The sequence below is a fragment of the Gasterosteus aculeatus genome, chromosome 8 (assembly GCF_964276395.1).
Source record: "Gasterosteus aculeatus chromosome 8, fGasAcu3.hap1.1, whole genome shotgun sequence".
NCBI lineage: Eukaryota > Metazoa > Chordata > Actinopteri > Perciformes > Gasterosteidae > Gasterosteus > Gasterosteus aculeatus.
The window spans coordinates 4,359,823-4,380,511 of NC_135695.1; the positions used below are offsets into that span (position 1 = coordinate 4,359,823).

Here is a 20,689-nt window from a genome sequence, read left to right on the forward strand (position 1 = left end):
GAAGGAGTCTCACTGAAAGGGGGAAATCTCGTCCGAGTTTCTTTAAAGCAGCCCTTTGATTATCATAGATCCGCCCAGTGGTTATCCAGTTACCGGCCTCCCTCCTGCTATTGGCTGGAAGCAGCTAATTATGCAAGGTAGTGAATCCCTGTGGGGGAGGTGGGGCCAACAACTGAAAGAACTCCTTTGGCAGGCAGAATAGAGGTTTTATTGAGGATATTTCTAAGCTGACCATCAGGGACCAAATCGCTGGATTGTAAAAAAAAAAAAAACACACACACATACACACACACACACACATCCCAGCGGAATCCCGCTGCTCCCCCTCTTCCTTGATTCCTTCCCTCGTTTCCTTCCAGTCAGACGGAGCGCAGCGCACGCAGTGCTCGGCAGCAAGCAGCATGCAAGGCATCTCCAGTAGCCCCCCGTCTCCCACCAGGAGCCCCGCTCACTACTAAAGCACACGCGAGGGGAGTCAGGGGAGGACTCGCACTGCGCTGCTTGACGGAGAGGAACGCACGCACGGTCTTGTCCCGCTCTGCTGTGCTTTCGTTGCCTCAGGTGTGCGCGCTCCTCCCTCCCCAGCTCCATCCCTGGGTGGCCGAGGCCATGGTGTTGGTGCTGCTCTCCCTGCTGCCCCGCTTCTGCGCCCTGCTCTCCCTGAACCTGCTGCCTGGGGGGGAATCGGCCGTGCCTCTGGAGGACTTCTACCCCTTCGGCCGGGACATGGGGGACGCCGAGACCATCGCTCAGGACGACGGGGGCTCCAGGCTCGTGGAGATCTCCGTTGCTTTCCCCTTCTTTGGAGACAAGCACACGGGACTTTATGTGAGTACACTGTGTGTGTGTGTGTGCGCGCGTGTTTCTTGTAAATGTATGCGTGTGCATGCACGTTGCAGCTGGCAATGGAAAGTGACCCGGTGCGGATTGTGTGGGAGCCTCGGGGACAGGAGGGCTGGTGCGCGGCCAGGTAGCACAGCGGGCATGCGCGCGCGCGCTCACGAGCTGCGGTGTGCAGCCTGTAGAATGCGGAGTCCTAGTTCTCCACGAGCAGAGGACCAGTGTGTGGGGGGGGGGGGGTCAGTGGCGATGCATGTTCTGGTGGCTCGACAACGAGCTGTTGAAGGAAATGACAGTTTGCGTTCTCACTGTTGCCGCGGAGCATCCGCGCGCAGCTCGCTGTGGGAGGGGAGAGAGGGAGGGAGAGAGGGAGAGAGGGGGGGAGCTGACGGGACGAAGCCGAAGGATCTTGGATCTTCTAGCCCACTCAGATCTGCCTTTAGTCCTGTATTTGGTTCGTTTCCAGGGAGACGCAAACCGTATATGTCGCGGTTGACGCAGCCGTGCTCTTTGCCTGCCCGAGGACCGCAGGGCAAGGTCGAAGGTCATCTTTCGAATCCGGGCATTTGCCTCAAAGGCCGTGAGGTCAGTCTCCCGATGAAGACGTATACGGGACTGCGGCTCCCGCGTGTCCTCCTGTACGCTTAGTCAAATCACACAAGACACGCAACCTGGTAGTTCTTCGATTGAATAACGAGGAGAACACCTGACATGCGACCTGATATCCTGTGGCTCAGCCTCCCGTTGGGCTGCGAATGCTGAGGCCACGCAAGGCGTAACCCGTTGTGACAGGCACTTGAGATTACAGTCACGCTCGTTGGAAAGGCCGCACCTGGATTCGCGAAACATCTGCAGCACCACACGGGGGTCCCAGCCACCACGGCGCTCCTCTGGGCGCTTAATATTCCAGGGAGAGGGGCTCCCTGCGTGGGAATAGTTTGTTACCCAGCAGTTGGCCTCCCGCCGCATGGAAGCCGGGGGAACCAAACTGGATTTATAGGTTCTGCCGCACTTTATGGTGATAAAGGAGAGCCCTCCACGTCATATCAACAGAGGGTACCTGTACAACCCCCCCCCCCAACAGTCCCACCTTCAGTCCCACTGTTGTGGTTTGTTTCTGGCAGTTTTCACATGCTGGGAATACATTTTTCATAAGGATCCTGCCAAGAACGTGCTAAAGTGTAACTGCTCTCTTCACAGATTGCACATCTGCTAGTGCTCATCTGCTCTTCAAAAGAGCTTCAACACTTCAGCCTGAGCCTTTTTCATTCATTCACTTTCACTCACCACCATGCATGGCCCAAAGATGTGCACATCAAGCTTTATTATTCTCTGTACTCTGCATGGTTGCTTTTTATGTGCACGTGCGGGACGAGCGATGCGGCTGAGCGACGTTAGAAACGGTCGTTCGCGCATGGACGAGATACGTCTGCACCTACTTTAAAATGCCATAAAGCCTCAAAGTCGCCGACGCACTTCAAAGTAGCAGTTTGGCATTTTAGGTGATGATCTTTTTTTGTGGAAAGTGAGGTGAGGGGATTGACGCCACTCTCACACCGGCCTGTTAACCATGAAGCCGCCGCCGGGGGGATGATTAGCTTAGCCGGGCACAAAGATTGCACGCTTGCTTGTGTAAAATCAGCGAGTTGTGTCTTTACGGGAGGGTCCCAGCACGAAGTCCTTCCTGCAGACTCCAGCAAGTCAATGATTACAGCCAACAAATAGCGTTCCACATCTGAGTGTTGGCAACACAAATAAGATTATATTTCCTTAAATATCAAGATACTCCATTAAGACTTAAGCCCAAAACATTATTTAATGTATTCAGATTAAAAATCGTGTTTTCCTTGCCTTCTTTTCTCATGTCAGCCTTAACGGTAAACAATATTGAGAACTTGTTTGTTTAAACTGTTTAAAAACTTTGTAAAATCACTAGATGGAAATATTATTCCTCTGTAATTCCTAACTATGTGCTTTGCGAATTCGAATTGGAGTTGAACACATTACGGTTGAACCTCCACACCACCTGCACCATGGACAGCCTGATCTCCAAAACCTGTTCCTAAAAATGTACACGTGATACATACGAAATAGATACGGACTGCAACTGATGACGTCGCCCTATTCATAGTGAACGGGGACCTGCACCCCGTAAACACACTTTGTGAAGTCTAACGATGTAAAATAAACGTGTTATGATTGAATTTTTAACGAGAAATCAATGTTAAATTGTAAGAATACAATACAAACACTAACCCCCTCAAAACATCCAACATGGCGGAGAGACGTCCACTCAAGAATCCGACATGGTCCGCCATGTTGTTCACTCAAGGGGCGTGGTTAACCCCCGCCAGTTCCTATGTATTGTTACCAATTTGTATGTTCAAGACTTTCGTACACATTTTTACGAACAGGTTTTGGAAATTACGTTCCTCTAGAAGTTCTGTTAGAGTCCCTCCACACCGTCCCGCAGAAGATTTATTGCCTCAATCTGAAGTGGTTGGAGGAAAGGTTGAGGCGTGGCTGTAAGGAGACAGGCCCGGGGCTCATGCTGTAATCACGTCTCGTCAAATAATTGCACGAGCTTGTAACTTTGAAAGCTCCGTATTTCGACAGGGAAAACGAATGTTTTCCTGCGCTGATCCTCGGGCACCGGCTTCATTCGGGGGTTTGCTTTGGCTTCACTTAAGCCCGATGAAAGTTTATTTTTGTCCATAAAATGCTCGGCCCTAAAGAAAACCACCCAAGCAAAATCCTGGACATATCCGGCAGAAGAAGTCCCAAAAACAACAACAGGGGAGTCGTGAGGTGGACTGGCACCAGAGGGTGTGAGATCAACATATACAGGGTTGCCTGATTGCACCTCTCTCTGACCTTGGTCATGTTACACCACAACACAAGGCAGCATTGAACCCATTCACACTTAAGTCACTGAATGGCTCCACCGGGGGGAAATCCATGAGAGGAAGTCAAGTACGCGATCCGGTGCAGAGAAGAGTCCTGTTCTAAACTCCTCCAAGGTCATTGCCGTGTCACGAGCAGTCCTAGAAGATATGAACAAGTAAGAAATCCACTTGTCTAAACTGTTCCAGATGCGTCTGCAGATTGGATTAGCCGATTAAACATATTTCAGCATCGGAGTATGAACTTGGTGTTCAGCGTGATTTCCGACACTCCTTTCGCTGTAAGACGGGTGACTTCCAGACCGCCGCCGCCACAGGTCTCTCATTAGCGGCTACGTGGGTGTGGGAGGCTTCTGGTTCATGTACATCCAACCCTGTGCCCTCTCTCCTATTTTCCTCCCGGTATCGGATGGCGCTCTTGCTGACCTCTGGGCTCTGCCCCCCCTACACACACACACACACACACACACACACATACACACACACACAGATTCCCGTTCTCACCACATCACGCTGATGCTGAGGGGAAGACTGTGGTCGGGCAATTAACTCAGCCCCTGTGCCGTGCCAAACAAAACTTCCTCTGGTGTTTTTACTGCAAGGTCCTTCAAATGATGGTTTTCATACATGCGGAGAGCAAAGGCGAGCCTTCACGCTGCAAACATTACATCTGAGAAAAAACAGAGAGACAGCTGTACCAATGTCTCCACAGCTGGGACTGGTAGTGTGCAGCACCGAGCCTTATGTTTTATGAAACCAAAAGGGACTCATTCTTACAGTCGTACAGCCGGCAAATAAATCCATGCATCGGATTTCTTAGGGCAGTTTGGAAAGTATTGACTCCTGCAGCCACAAACGTTGATCCAGAAGTAATGCGCAGACAGATGAAGGCGTTTCATGTATAAGTCTCCGCTCCACTCAGGTTTCGAGGCTTTTGTCTAAAATGCGGTTGCACATCAGCTAATGTTTGTGATATAAGGACTCTCCCCATGTCTGCTTCTTCATTAATGCTACTTCATAATTCAAATGACCATTTATGAAACTGCCATGTGCTATATAAGAACCACAGAATTCCCCAGAGACCTTTTAACTCTCTCCCCTAAATAACCTCCACCTCACCCGAGACATTCCTCATTTACTTCCTGGAGACTTTCTCAGATCAATAAGCCGTACCTTTTCCAACAGCTCACATTGCGTCTTTTCCTTAAAAAATCCTTGTTTTTAGCTATCATTACCCAATCGTATACAACCCGCCCAACGCCATGCAATAAGCATCATCTAGCTGCGCAACATTATGGATCATTTGGCCGTCAGTTATTTACCTTTTGAGTTGTTGGAGACCAAATCGAAGCTACAGGGGAAATGAATATTGGGCTTACAATGCGGATGTGCAAACATTTTAACCATAAAACTGCAGGAGGTGCTAATACAGTTTATCAATGTAGAGTTTACAGCTTGTTCTGCTGCCCTCAAGTGGCTAGAAATTAAATGAATGCAGCTTTAAGCGACATCAAGATGCCAAAAAGGTATAAAAACCGATCGATGAGAGCAACCAACGAATATTTTCCTAATGAATAAAACAACATACATGCAAATTCCTCCCAATATCTGTCCAAAATCCAAAGATATCACACTTTCATTAAAACCAGAAGATGCCCGCCGTCGACCGAGAAAGGGATCGCTGGTTTCATTTGTATTGATTCAAGCCAAATTGCCTCAGCGCTGCACCGAAGTGAGTGAGCTGTTAAAGTTGATCTTTCGGGAGCTTGTCAGTGCTGACTGTGCATTTGTTGGAGGGGAGACATGTGGTCGAAGCGGAGCGTGGGCTCATTTATTTGGTTACTCGGCTGTTGGCAGACGCCTGTGGATTTAAAGGCCACGGACGTCATCCTGCCGCGATGACTCCTTGCAGGGGTGCGAGCGGCAGAAACCTGGTTTTCTCAGCTGCTGTTATTTCACTGAATAAATGTAGCGTCTCTTTGCTTCATGGGAAGTGCAAACATCCTTCGGGGTATAGCGCTCGCTGCCGTTTGCCCCGCGAGGTCACCACACCTCCGTCTGGGCCGCCCCCGCCCTCCTCTCCTCCGCACTTCCGCTGTGTGCGGGCCTCAGCCCGCCAACGCGTCCCACTGGGGTCATCTGACGCGTCCAATAAATGATATAACCGTGTAATTCATCCCATTGACTCTCCTCCCCTCAGGTCAACAACAACGGCCTCGTGTCTTTCCTGAGGGAGGTGTCTCAGTTCACGCCTGTGGCTTTTCCCATCGCCGGGGACAGGCGGGTCGTGGCTCCGTTCTGGGCGGATGTGGACAACCGGCGAGCAGGGAGGGTCTTCTACAGGGAGAGCCGGGAGCCCTCCATCCTGAGCAGGGCCTCGGGCGATGTCAACGCGTACTTCTCAGAGTTCCCCAGGTTCAACGCGACGTGGGTCCTCATCTCCACGTGGCATCAAGTCACTTTCTTCGGAGGCAACTCCCTGACACCGGTATAACTCACTCTTATACTCAGCTTCTCAGCTGTGTGGCAGGTAGTTCTCCAATCCTCCAAGTTGCTAGATGAGTGATTTCCACTTCAGGAGGTAATTAGCTGGTGTGGTTATCGCCTATATTATCCCAGGAAGCCCCAGGAAATAGCCTTGTTGCTGAGGCGGGATGTAATATGTGGTTAGAAAGCACAGTAGTTGGGCTCTCATTCTAAAGGAAACCGTGAATTTCTCGCCGTCTCCCATGACAACAAGCCAGGATGAGTCTATGTCTCCAACCCGACTAAAACTTGGGAATCTGTACGGTTAAAATAAGCAGTCGGATGCAAGCTTCATCATCGAATCTTGAGGAAATCAGGAAATGCTTTAACCGAGTCTGTTCCTCTCCACGCAGGTAAACACTTTCCAAGCAGTGCTCATTACAGATGGAGATCTCTCCTTCACAATTTTCCAGTACAATAACATCACTTGGACCACAGGCATGCATGTCAGCAGCGGAGGAAACCCGGCTGGTCTGGGTGGCATCGCGGCGCAGGTAAAAATCACGGCCCCTTCTTTGCTCACAGTAACAGTTGAGGTGCTGGTCCGGTGTCATCTGTGATCTCTGCCTCCTTTCTTACCTGCTGTGTCTGCAGGCAGGCTTCAACGCCGGGGATGGGAAGCGCTACTTCAACATCCCCGGCTCGCGCACGGCTGACGTGGTGAACGTTGAGGGTACCACCAACGTGGGCTACCCGGGAAAATGGGTGTTCCGTATAGACGATGCGAATGTGGAAGTGGGCAGCTGCAACGATTCCGGTACGACCCGCTTTCTCTTTAAGGCATTTGTCCTCGTTCAAACGTGGGCTCCTCCGAGGATCCCTGCTACCTTGACCTCCGTCTCTCTCTCTCTCTCTCTCTCTCTCTCTCTCTACAGCGTCCGTGTGCCCGCACCTCCGGCCGTGTCTGAACGGCGGCCAGTGCATCGACGACTGCGTCACCGGGAACCCCTCCTTCTCCTGCTCCTGCCTGGCCGGCTTCACCGGCCGGCGGTGCCAGATCGGTGAGTTACGGTTGCTCGGCGGCGCTCGACACACACACGCACACACGCACACACACACACACACACACACGCATACACGGCCCGCTGTGAATGAGTGACTGATCTACCGGAGATCGGCCAGGAAAAACAATGTCAAGTTATAAAAATACAATCGATAGATGAGAAGAATTCCCCCGACGTGCCAGAGGATATTTCATTCATACCCGTGTCAGCCTCGTGCCAATATGTTGAGTTCTCCTCCGACAGAACCGTACTGACTAACGGATAGAGTCGCATTGCCTCCTTTGTGTTCCTTCCTGTCTCCTTAGACGTCAATGAGTGTGCCTCGCGACCGTGCCAGAACGGAGGGACTTGTGGAGACCAGATTAACGGTTTCCTATGTCACTGTCCACCTGGATACACAGGGAGTCAGTGTGAAACAGGTACAAAAAACACTCGCCTAAAGGCTCGCACATCCTGCAACAGTACAACCTTACAAATGCATATTACATTCCTTTTATTTCTAGGATAGAATTCTGAAGAAGTCACAGCAACCCACATACTGTTTTTATAACAACAAAGTCGCCCTCAAAACAAGTTAATCTGACATTTAGGCTGTCAAGAACATTCCACACGTCTTCTCTGACCCTGTGCATGCACCACATGTGGGCTGAACGACCTGGAGATATTTAGTGCCTTATTAAGCAGTTTATATTTTAGACAAATTGATTTGAAAATATCTTGGCCCAGCCTCTCTGGAGCTCCTGTGCCCGTTCCCACAGTGCAGCCTGTGGAGATGTGTCAAGCCTCTTCTAATACCTTTCACAGCCAGCGGCACATACTTGCAGAGTGAGTGGAGCAGTGTGGGGCGGATATATTAATCAGCTGAGTAAATATTCCATGAGCGTGTCTCTCTTCCCCTGTGTGTGTGTGTGTGTGTGTGTGTGTGTGTGTGTGTTGCAGACGTTGACGAGTGCAAAGACAAACCGTGCCTCAACAACGCGCTGTGTGTTCAAGGCACCGGCGGTTTCACCTGTGTGTGTGAACCGGGCTACACTGGTGTCCTGTGTGAGACAGGTGAGCAACTCTCTTTTACAGTCCGGGGGGGGGGAAGTGGAGGAAGTATTTTCTGCAGCTTTCCACATCTGACTCAGTCATCTCGGCAGATGTGTGTGTGTCCAAAGAGCTCCTCAGTCGATCCACACCAACGGCTCAGAGCCGAGGCTGGCGGTTAAATTCTCTGGTCACACAATGTAGCGGTGAACCGCGGCCGAGAAAGTTCACTGAAGTCAGGTTGGTTTTCCACGAGACTCCCGCTTGTGATTGTGGATGAAACTTGAACCCGCCGGGGGATTGAATCATCCTGGTGTCGGGTACATGAGACGGGATTACTCCTAACACCGGGCACCTGGTCAATGAGAGGGAAGTTCATTGCTCTCAACCCGACCGCTTCTGGACCAGAATGGTCTCCCGTCTGATTCGTTGGCTTTTTGTGCTTCCTCCAGACATAAACGAATGCGAGCCGCAGCCCTGCCTGGGTGGAGGAGAGTGCGTCGATCAGGTGGCCAACTTCACCTGCGTTTGTCCCGCCGCCTTCACTGGAATACTCTGCCAGACAGGTGACTTTACTTTAACAGGGACGCTTGTTTGCCTTTCAACAGGACACCTCGGCGCTTTAGCCTTCCTCTTTGGTTTAACAGCCTGAACGAGCGGAGACGTCCTACCAGCAAAACAAGTGCTTTACTCTACATTACATTACATTACATACATTTATGTACCTGTGCCTGTATGGTCACAAATCTTGACGACTGGAGACTATGATGGTTTGGGGAACACAGACATTTTCTTCTGGTTGATTTACCATCAGCCACAGGCACATATCAGGCTTATTGAGTGCGTGTCAGTAGTAATTCACATAATCGGAGCTCCTATCTCAGAGACAAGTGTCTATAAACCCGGCCAAATAAATCTGCATAGCTACATACCACCAGAAGTGAGTGATCCTTTAACCCTAAAAGCACGTCTTTATCTCCCTCTCTCAGAGTTGGTGGTTCTGCAGGTCAATGCAACGGAAAACCAAACGGGTAAAAGCTCCGCTTCAGCTCTGCCAGTTTGCCTTGTTTCACTCGTTCATTCTTCTTACGCCATGCCCCCCCCCCCCCCCCCCCCCCCCCCGTATGCAGCCGCGTGCGAGGAGGACGGCGACTGCAGCGAGCACCGGGTTTGTGGAGACGCCGGCTCCGGAGCCTCTAACTGCACGTGTGCTCCAGGCTTCTACGGGGACCAGTGTGAAGGTACCGCACCCTTCCTGCCCGGATGGCGCTCGCCGCGGGCTGCCGGGCAGGTAGCGAGCACGTTTCAAAGAGGAGCTGTGCGATCCCACAGGAATTTGGAGCTGTGCCCTGGAAGAAGCTGCTGTGATGATGGATTATTGTAATTATCAAAACTGTCGCGGGCTCGCCCAGTTTACTACGGGAACCAGTCGCTTGATGCTGCGAATAATTGTTTTATAGCACATTTTATGAGTTTACCAACAAGAGGAAGTGCTTTGTCTAGACTTAAAAAGGCCCGTTTATGAGGCAAAGCCAGTCTTTGGTATTCAGGTCATGTCTTCAGACAGAGCTTTTGGAATATGCATGCTTCCACACCGCTACTGGCTCCTCTGGAAGTCATCCTCACACAGCTGCTGCTTGCATAACCATGGAGCAAACACGAAATATGTAAAACGCTCTCATCCTGAGCTGATGTTTCATACCTTCCTCCTTAAATGCTTATTAAGTCATTTCGTATTACGTGGGATGTCTGTATTGTATTTGTTTAAGGAAATAACTAGTGAGTCATTTAAAGGTAATTCTGGCTCCTGTGAAAGATTAGTGTCACCCTCTGATCACCCTCAAAAGCTATTCAATAGTATTTGGACTATTGCAAATGCATGCTACCGCTCCCCCTTGAGCTAAAATAACTATCAGTGCTTATACAGGCTCTCTTAAATCTCCCAAATACTTTCCTGCCTGGCTCACTTGGACGGCACAGTGGAAAAAGGAGCACGATCCACCGAGGAAGAGAAAGTAGTGGGACTCTGAAGTGCCTAATCAGGGCTCCCAGAACAAAGGGCCCCGGGTCGCACAGGTGGCCAATGAAAGAAAATTAACAATCCATTAATTGCCCTCGGGGGCCGTGCATTCTGGTCACAAAATATGCTCCATATCATCAGAAAAATAAAACCCTCCACCGAGCTGCCGGGACTTCAAAGGGGAAGCCTTTCCTCTGCCGCGATACGGCCACCTTCTTTGATCCGCCGCTGCAATTAGGAAGGAAAGGGGGAACAGAAAACATTCTTACAATTTGTGCAGAGCGGATGTGCAGCGTGCTGACTGGTAAATCCCCTGCACTTTGCTGGGAAAGATTAGGGGAAGAGAAACGACAGCGAATCAATGCACGCTTTACAGTACAGCAGATGAAAGGCGCTCAGCATGTGGTACACGTGTTGAGCTTCATGCCCCGCGCCTGTGTTAACAGCAGCAACACTCGAAAAAGCACATCCTACTTGTCTTCAAGTACCTCTCTCTCTCTCCCTGTGTGTGTCCCCCCAGAGGAATGTCTTTGCCAGAACGGGGGTGTCTGTGTGGACATCAATGGGACTTGTGAATGCCCTTCCGGCTACACAGGACTCTACTGTCAGTTTGGTGAGTATGACACGTGTGATCCTATCGGGTGTCTCGCATGAGCTTGGATCAATGTGAAAAAGAGAAAACGTGGGTCGCTGCATGATCAATGCCTTCCTCTCAGAAGTAACGCAGACGCCATGCAGTAACAGCAGGACGTGTCCCGACGGCGGCCCCTGTTTGGAGTACGGAGGGACCTACCTGTGCACGTGTCAGACCAGTGCAGCAGAGCTGGACCACAAGGACTTCTACCCCTATGGTGAGGCACCGACCAAACAACACGCTACCTGCTCTGTGGTTTCTACGGCGACAGACGCACTTTCAAACAAACTGGTCTTGACGTGTGTCGCTTTCTATTTCAGAGGGAACGGTCACATATGCAGTTTGCATTTACGGTGTGGAGAGAAAAAAAAGATTTAGTATTTGATCCTATCATGAGTGTGACAAATAATGTGTGTTTTCTTTTCTTCCCAACCGAGCCCTGACGCTCGAATGATTTTAAAGGGGTTTCTCAGAGCAATGGAACACAGTCAAGTCTCGGTGTGTGTGTTTCAGTACAGCCCCGATCGGCCTGCGACTCCTCTCCGTGTCTGAATGGAGGCTACTGCTACGAGCGGGATGGGGGCTACACCTGCGAATGCAAATACGGATACCGGGGGAAGCACTGTGAAAAAGGTAGCACTATTGATCGAAAAAAATGAATTAACACACTGGAATAATAACATCGTGCCTTTGTCAAAACCTCCTTCAGACTTTGCTGCTTTATTACACCGGGCTCAAACCCAGCTTTTGATGCACCAGGAAACATGCCATTACTCGTGAAATATCACAGCGCCAAAAGGCTTATGATAATTTGTACTTATGACTGAGTTATGACCAATTTTTTCCTTAATTATGACTCTACATTACAGTGTGCTTGAAGGGATTTTTTTTCCCCCCGATTAAAAGCCGGTCTCTCGCTTCAAGGATTCCCTTCTGCCTGTCTCTCCAGTCAGACTCAATACCTGTGCTTCTGGCCCCTGCCGCAACGGAGGCTCCTGCAAGGAAGAGGCAGGCAGCTACAGATGTGTGTGTCCTTACAGATTCACTGGAAAGCACTGCGAAGTGGGTGAGTGCCGCCCTTCCAGTAAGATTCAAAACATTTTGTACTCAATGCACCAACAGGGTTTTTCTTTTTTCGATGAAAACCATCAAATCCCCAGAATCCCCCCCGGGTGCTTTGAGTAACAAGTCGCAGAGCTGGGAGTGGTTTTGTACTCTGATCTCAACTTTATTTTGCCGAGGTCACGGTAACGCCTTTCTTTCCCCCTCTGGGGAACATCATCAAATTAGAAAACGTAACTTAGAGCAGTGCTGAAATGTTGACACATTCTTTTGTTACAAGTCCCTCAGATTACTGCAACACTCGTTCCATCTGGCTCCATACTGGTGCCTTTTACCAGCGACTGCCTTTTATTTTTATTATCAACAACCATCTGATCTTCCACTGCCTTTCCTTTGAGAGGTGGCTGTTCTGAATGGCTCCTAGTGGGATACCGTCCTCTTACCGGTCTAATAGATCTCAGACCAGAGAACTTTGTTAGTTAAATTGTAGTTTTCTGTATTCATACCTATATCCCTTTGACACCAAAGAGGCTATTTGGCTTATTTGTTTGCAAGCCAGCTTAGATACAGAAAAACTACTGGCATGGTGCGAGGAAGAACCCATTCAGCTGATCCGCTTCCAATGTTTTTTCACTTTTGTTAACATTGCGAGAAATGGAATTTGGCTTTATCAGAGGTCTGCAATCCCTGAGGATATGCAGTCTTTCCCCTCGTTATCAAAAAAGTTACTCATTGTTTATTTTTGTCCTGATCGCAATGACGTAGTGTGTATGTTTCCTTGCAGGGAAGCCAGACCCCTGTGCCTCCAGCCCGTGTCGGAATGGGGGAACATGTTTCCACTACATAGGGAAGTACAAGTGTGAATGCACAGAGGCCTTCAGCGGCAGGCACTGTGAAATAAGCAGGACGTCCCTACAGGCCGTTGCAGGTGAGCACACCGCGGGTCACCACGCAGCGGCGTCCAGATCTCGGCTTTGTGTAACACTGACTTCAATAGATTGGCACAAGCAGGGTGTGATGTTCTGCCTTCCTGACTCCAAATCGATACTCTCCAGACTCATCTTCTCTTTATCGCCTTTGTTCAAATGATTTGTTTCGTTTCATCCAAACAATGTAATCTAGCTTTAAATAAGTTAAGTTAAGTTAAGTAAGAGTGGATAACGTACAATACAAAGGAAGTCCCGCCCCCTCCTCTTATCACCGCTGATCCTCATCAGGTCAATCTAATTATTCATGAATAAAGTTATTATTTCAGCCATGCGAACTTAACAAACATTCATATGAAGGGAATCCACATAATTCCTACTAACAAATGAAATAATATGATTTAACCAAAACAGAAAATATGGCTCCAACACAGCGGATATCCTGAGCTCTTAAGTGGAGAGATACTAGCTTTCCATGTGCAGATAATTTTAGCATGTTGCTGCACCGGAGGCCTCACATTTACAGATATAGAGCAGCTACAGAACCTATATAAAGTCCAACCCGATGATTCATGTCTGGGCGCTCCAACAGCACGCTGGAGATAATTTTAGGAGGCTAAAAACAGAGAGGCTGCATGGAAAACACCTTGGTAGCTGTTAGTCTGTTCCTGGATGAGCTCCGGCGTTCGTGAGCTTGCGTCACAATGCGGCCGAGCCGACGTTAACAACGTGTTTGTATTCCTCTCAGAGCTTGGCTGCGGCCCGCCGCCACAAGTGAAGAACGCAGAGGTGCAGTTCTCCTCAACAACAACCGGCTCCATGGCTGTCTACATATGCCACTCAGGCTTCAGATCCGTGCCCAGAGCCACCCAGAGCATCTGTGGCATTCAGGGGGACTGGAGCCAGCCCCCCGTCTGTGAGGGTCCGTAACACACACACACACACACACACACACACCGGACGAAAAACAGTCCTTTAATGACCCCGGAAAGTCCTAATCAATCATTCTAGGGTCTACAAAAGTGCATACTCTTGTGTCCTAATGTCTTCATTCATGTCACTGCAGAGGTCAATGAATGCCTATCACAGCCTTGTCTTAATGGCGGTACGTGTCGGAACCAGGTGGGATCCCACCAGTGTGAGTGTGCAGATGGCTTCAGTGGAAGCCGCTGTCAGACAGGTAAAGCCTCAACTTAGTCGTCTGCTTTTTAAAAGTCCAGTGCATGTGCACACACTTATAGCTTCCTATGTGTGTGTCTTCCCCCCCTTAGCGGACATAAAGACATGCCTGTCGGAACCCTGCGAGCACGGGGGGACATGTGAGGACCGGCCTGGCTCCTACCTGTGTCATTGTTCTCAAGGCTTCAAAGGCCAGAACTGTGAAATGGGTACAATGTGAATTCAATCTGTTGCTTTACCTTTGAAGCTCATACCTTATTTTTACTATACAGGAGCGCTATCACATTCTACTGTACATTACTGAACTGTGTGCAGAGCAGGATGGCTGTGAGTCCGGCCCTTGTCTAAACGGAGGCGTGTGTCGGGGTTACAGACGGAATTATTTGTGCTCATGCAAAGGCGGCTTCTTTGGGGACCAGTGCCAGATGTGTAAGTGGCTTCGTCAAAAGCGAATTCACACAACCTGCACCCAGTCGGCCAAAGACGTGAACCCGCAGACACCCACAGACACTAACCGCTTGTGTCTGTCGCCCCCAAGTGGAGAACCCGTGCGTTCTGCAACCTTGTGGCAACCGCGGCCTCTGCCGGAGCGACAAGAGAGGGAACTACAACTGCTTCTGCCGTGTCGGACACACGGGGAAAGACTGCGAGAAAGGTCTGTGAGAGTCCCACCCGAGTGCTACTCCCGTGCTCTCCGTAGCTCACCGCCCGCTTCGCAAAGGCCGCTCTGTGACTACATAACATATGAATTTGACGCGTGAAGTTGCCACTGTTCCCAGACCTGTTGCCTCCCTCCGGCCTCCACGTGCTGCGCGTGGAGGAGAACGAGGTGGAGCTGCGCTGGGACGAACCGGAGGCCTCGCACAGCCCGGTCAGCGGCTTCCTCGTCACGTACGCCCCCCTCGGCCGGAGCGACCCCAAAAGTGACCTGCTGGAGAGGCGGCAGTCTTCCCACGTCATGCGCGGCCTGGTGCCCGGCATGCTGTACAACATCTCCACCTTCTCCATCAAACGCAACACCGACAGCAACGACAACAGTCAGCCCGCCACCGCGCTTATACGCACCAGTGAGCACGCTTTTTAAGGCCTTATTAGAATGTGTGTGTGTGTGTGTGTGCGCTTTCACGGCTGTGTTTCCTTTGCTAGGACCTCCACCGGCGGAGCAGCTGCAGGCCGTCAACGTGTCCTCCTCCCAGGTGTGGCTGAGCTGGCTGGTGCAGGCGGCGCACCACGCAGCCGTCAGCAGGGTGCACGTGTCACTGACGCCCGCGGACGGCGGCGAGGCTCGCACCGCCGTGCTCAACGCGAGCGCCACGGAGCACACCTTCAGGTGAGGCCCTGCGCCATTAGAAGTTACCACTAAACGGTGCTGATGCTGAGCTGTAATCGGGTGAAGGGGCTTTCGGCCGGTAGAGGGCGCGTTTTAGTCAATGACTGAGGCTCTCAGCAGCACCGTGAGGATGAGGAGGTCAGGTATCCTTTGTCCGCCGGAGTGCCATTTTCTTTCTGTCCCCCAGTTCATTAGTGCCTGGTCAGATGTACACAGTGGATGTGATGACCCAAAGTGGAATCAGACCAGACGAGTTTCCTTCCACCAGCCACTCCGCCGGACCGCTGCAATTCTGGACAAGTAGGTCACATGTCATCATGCAGAAGTCATTACAGCGATAACAACCTCTGATTAGATCCCAGTGTGTTTGGTGTATTTCCAAAATACGATGATTTCATTCATGTGGAAATGCTGTAGACGTTAGTCATGGTTTTAATCAACACAATGATGTCACAATTAAGGCTTTATTCACATATGTTATTTAACCCAATCCTCTGTTAAGATCCAAGCACCTTAAACTTAAATGTGTTGTATTCACTGGTCATCATTCTCGAAACAATGTGTTTGTCCCTCAGGACCTCTCCCCCCACAGAACCTCTCCCTGTCCCACGTGACCACTAACTCGGCACTCATCAGCTGGAGCCGCCACCCGAGAAACGTCCCCGACGGCTTCGTGGTCAACGTGACCCGAGGGTTGAACACCAGGAGCCGCTTCCTTCCCAACGGGAGATTAGGATCGTATACCCTGCGCGAGCTGACGCCGGGGCAGAACTACTACGTGGCCCTGACGGCGGTGAGGAGCACCGGGCAGGAACAGATCCACAGCTTCCCGCAACACTTAGCCTTCGCTACCTGTGAGTGAGACCATGGTGCTGGTGCCTGCACGGCCTTCTTACCATAGAAGGTGTAGAAATGATTTCTAGTTGTGTAGAGGAGACACTGAGCGGGTTGCTGTTTATTAGTCATATTCTTTTCACAGTTTTGTTTGTTCAAACACGGACTCTAATGGGACCATCCCACAACCCCCGATACGGTTCATGCATGATGTGTTGCTTCATGTCGCTTAGTCAGACGGGTCCTATATAAGTGATTCGTTGATCCAACAGGTCTGCCAGTTACTACTTTTTCACAGAGGGTTGGGAAGGTTCGGCTAGCAGTTTATCACTTCATACAATCATCATCATTTACAACTTAAAACATTTGAGTGTGATTAAAATGCAAAAGGAAAAGACTAAACATTAAATGAAAGCAATACAAATAAAATTAAAAGTAAACGAATAAACTGTACAGGATAAAATACACGACACACCTTCCGTTTCTAAAAGGAACTGAAGAAAGAAGAAGTCCAGGAAGAAAGACCCTCATGTCTCAAGTCTCATAAAGGCTCATAAACCTCCTAATGTCGAATAACTGACTTTCAAACATGCTCTGAACCCGTGTCCTTTAACATAGTGCCAATGGGGGCCAGATCCGGGAGAAGAGAGAGGCCAAGCGGGACGGGACCAGGACCTCAGGTGGTCCGCACACTTCCCCCGTCTCAGCCTCAGCACCGCGGAGGCACGACCGAAACGGAGAACTCGGATGAGTTACCCAGGTACACGGGGAGCGTCGACGGTCATAAAAACATGTACGATGGGGAAGAATCTGTTTATCATCATGCTGAATTAGAAGTTGCAAAGAACGACTCACCTGTTGTCAACGCTGCAGGTACACAGAACTCATCGACAGACGGGGAAAGATAACGGCCAAGTTCACTCACACGCCTCGAAAAGCCGTTCGACATCGCACTAGTAAGTAAGAGTGAATCACATGACTCAACCATGTGATTAACCTTCAGTACGTCATCGCTGAAATATTTGACGTGCTGGATACAGGCTGCAGAGTAACATTAGTACATTCTCTCTTTTCAAATATAAGTATTGCTGTCATGTACAGTAATTATGGGTTTTCATGTGGATCCATGACAGGATTGTTTTCCCTTGCAGGACCTGAACCAGCGACGAGATTAGAGAAAATCGAGGAAACAACAAACAAAATCAGCCTCGCACTTGAGATTCAAGAGGGATTAAGAACGAAGCCTGGTAGGTGTTTTTTACTTAGTAATCGCTCCCAGCTGCTGTGGTGCAGCGACTACTTCTTAGTACGTGTAATTAATTAATTGTTGGGGTTGAGCGCTGCGATTGAAATATCAATGAGGATGCTAACAGTAAAAAAACAGGAACTACAGGAACTAAAAAGGAGAAAGGATGCGTGTGTGTGTGGGGGGGGGGCGGGCGTAACAGCTGTAGGTAATGTGTGAGTAGTAGTCCTGAAACTCGATTCTCACTCTGCACCGTGGATGTTGACGGCAGCTGTTGTGTTTCAGCGCTGCCGCAGGACTGCCGCGGTCTGCCCTGCCACAACGGGGGCACATGTGTGAGCCAAGGCGACTCCTTCGTCTGCGACTGCGCAGCCGAGTTCAAGGGCAGACAGTGTGAACTGCGTGAGTTTATGTGGTTCCACTCCTCTCGTACGTAAACAATTGATGAACGAATGAAAACTCAACAAGCCCCAGTGGTTCCAGATGTACGAGTTCATTACAACTCCAGTCTTGGTGCAGCATGCAGAGACACATTGATACCAGAACATACAGTAAAATGACATATCTCTACATAGCATAGAAGCACTAGAGTCTTCAGCTGGTGCTGCATGCGCTAACGTGCCGGTGGTGGAACATTTCCAATGCTCACGTCCTGGTTGAGCATGCTTAAGTCTGCCGTTAAGTCTCCCTTTGTTTTTTACTTCCGAGAGTCCAAATAAAAGAAAAGTTGATTGGTATCATGTATGCCGGCCGCGTGAAGGACGTACCGTCCCGTCTTTCTCGCATGCCGTCCTGTGAGCCGACTCAGAGCTCTGAGCTGCGCAGACACCTCCGGCTCTTGAAAAAGCAGGAAACGCGCTCCGCCGGCAGTGGACCCCTCTGACATTTATAAGCAGCGTGGTTGACTTTGGGCATGAATGTACAACATGAGAAAAAACAAAGCCCCATTTTGCATTTCTAAGGGCGCCGCATGAGGCAGCGGTACATTATCTGTGAAGAATATCTTTCCATTTTAAAATGAGCCAATTAGGAACTGAAATGAATAACAGACCACACATTATTCAGTTGGTCTCCGTAAGTGAAGGTTTATTCTTTATTAAGATTATGTAACAGGTTTTGACTTTATTTAACAAAGACTATAAAAGTACACCGCACACTATAGAGCCTATAGAGACTTCAAGTAGCATCATTATGCCATGAGAACGTTACTGAAGAGATCGAGATGGTGGAGTGCCTGTAAAATGCTGTGGCTGCACGAGTTAATACTTTCCAAGGCGTCTTATGTATACGTTTATCTCCCGGGTTAATGTCTCTGAAAATGAAATCCCCTTGGGTCCACTACACGCTACCGATCCCAGCTGTGGAGACATTAGTACAGCTCTCTATTCATCAGGCCTATGTACTTTACTTGTGATTTTGTATGTATTTTTTATTTAATGTTTCGTACATTAACGAAACATTAAATTAACTTGAGTCTAAAAATAAAAGCCGATCTGTGAAAGAATCAGTCTAACACTAAGAGCACTATGAGCCTGATGCTGGTCAGGGGGGTTGATGAAGCTGTGCACGAGGAGACACTGGACATCCCCTCACCCCTCTTCCCTCCACCTAAACATCCAGCCTCAGTTTGTTTAAACATTCCTTTCCTAAAAGCATCCATCAGGCTCCGTCCCACATGACTCCTAAACCATCCAGCAGACTTTTTCACACATTGAAAAGAACGTCTGTGACTCACGTCGCGTGACTCTCTCCGATTTGCAGTGTGCCAGAGAGTGCCTCACCCCTGCACCCGACTCTACTCGGAGACCAAGAGCGTGCCCGTGTGGGAGGATGGCGTCTGCCACTACCTGTGAGTCCGTCGGGCCTTGCATGCTCCTTCTCATCACGGGAGGGGGAGGGGGGGGGCTGAAGGAAAGCAGAGCTCGTTTGTGACTAAAACGGATCGGCGCTTTGTCCTTCGCAGGTACAAAAGGACGTACAAAGTGCAGCAGGATGTTTGTTATCGGGAGATTTGTGAAGCGACGCCTCAAAAGAAAAGCCAGGGTGAGTTCAAAAAGAGGATTTAACGAAGGTGGTGTTAGCAGAGAACGCAATGCGACTCTTCTCACACGCCAATATTATCTCCCCCAACAGTCCGGAGAACAAACAGACAACAATAAAAGGTCTGTTTCGTCCACGCAATGTCCCCTCCATGTGTATGCACGAGGTTTCCAATTGTCTTAAAAATTAAAAATCTTTTTGTCTCATTTCTAGAGCACTTGGGTACCGATGAATGGACCGTCATCGCTGGCATGTGAAAAGCCCAAACTTCCCATCTTGTGTTTTTAATCTACTTGAACTAATTGATTATGTCCTGAGAAACATTTTTTTGATCCAGATCATCATCCATGTGGAAATAAGGCTGTTGTTGTTGTTGTTGTTGTTGTTGAGCGCCAAACCTTGTGAATTTACTTCAGTGGATCAAGTGTATTTTACGCACAAACACACAGATGTTGACGGTAAGCGGCCAGCTGTGCCGCATGGGAGAGCCGATATACCTCATGTCCATGTCCACGCTGACACATTAGGAGAGGTTTGTAGGACTCGTGATTCAGCCGCAGATGTTGTCCCTCAGGTTAAATAACTGTAGTGCTCCCAATCTTTTCTTCGTGCCCCCCCCCCCCCCCCCCCACTGCCCCCCTCCTTATAAAGACGATGGGCAACGCATGCTCTGTCCTCACTCCATGAAGTCATCTCTTGCTCTGACAACGGCGCACAGTGTTTTCTGTGTATAAATATCTTTGTGTCCTAGCAGGCGTCACTGCTCGCTACGCTGTAAATAGTGTTTATAGGCCATTTTGTAGGTGAATATTTTAATAATAAAAATGTTAAAATGTGCTGTGCTTCCTGTGTCTCTAGATTATTTCCTATAAAGTGGATGAGGTGTTTTTTATGTAACCACTTTACTTCAGTCTGCTCATCATTTTGATGCCTGCTTTGGCGTCACCAGAAGGTCAATCGCTAATTGTGCTGTCGTTCATTCAATGGGAGAGTCAGCCGTAGTCGTAACTCGAGACCACCTCCGGTGCAGTCAAGCCAGCTGCGATGGCAAGGTGGGGAAGTCTCAACTTGTCCACTCCCTTACTTCTGGTGTCTGTGTGCGGACCACAGCCGTCT

The 20,689-nt window shown here is 49.6% G+C and overlaps 1 protein-coding gene across 2 annotated transcripts; it reads left to right on the forward strand.

The window, feature by feature from the left end:
• The first annotated feature begins 135 nt into the window (after positions 1-135).
• On the forward strand, positions 136-20,410 carry sned1 (sushi, nidogen and EGF-like domains 1). 2 transcript variants are annotated; one of them, XM_040185178.2, is made up of 32 exons: positions 136-828; positions 5,944-6,231; positions 6,623-6,763; positions 6,864-7,026; positions 7,145-7,270; positions 7,579-7,692; positions 8,213-8,326; positions 8,755-8,868; positions 9,292-9,333; positions 9,433-9,543; positions 10,843-10,935; positions 11,039-11,173; positions 11,470-11,589; positions 11,906-12,022; positions 12,803-12,946; positions 13,693-13,866; positions 14,011-14,124; positions 14,216-14,332; positions 14,439-14,552; positions 14,662-14,778; positions 14,903-15,190; positions 15,270-15,453; positions 15,641-15,753; positions 16,029-16,307; positions 16,906-17,047; positions 17,161-17,243; positions 17,439-17,534; positions 17,819-17,935; positions 19,295-19,382; positions 19,497-19,576; positions 19,667-19,695; positions 19,787-20,410. In XM_040185178.2, the coding sequence occupies exons 1-31, from the start codon at positions 610-612 to the stop codon at positions 19,690-19,692; spliced, it is 4,173 nt and encodes a 1,390-aa protein (XP_040041112.2). In that variant the 5' UTR covers positions 136-609; the 3' UTR covers positions 19,693-19,695; positions 19,787-20,410. The 2 variants fall into 2 exon arrangements, with proteins under 2 accessions (XP_040041112.2, XP_077963735.1); XM_078107609.1 differs by having other exon boundaries at positions 11,042-11,173.
• Positions 20,411-20,689: the final 279 nt, after the last annotated feature.

Excerpts from the sequence above, each read along its gene's own strand:
- sned1 (XM_040185178.2), top strand. The coding sequence starts at position 610 with ATGGTGTTGGTGCTGCTCTCCCTGCTGCCCCGCTTCTGCGCCCTGCTC. Across the intron at positions 7,271-7,578 it reads CGGCCGGCGGTGCCAGATCG|ACGTCAATGAGTGTGCCTCG; the intron begins GTGAGTTACGGT and ends CTGTCTCCTTAG. Across the intron at positions 10,936-11,038 it reads AGGACTCTACTGTCAGTTTG|AAGTAACGCAGACGCCATGC; the intron begins GTGAGTATGACA and ends CCTTCCTCTCAG.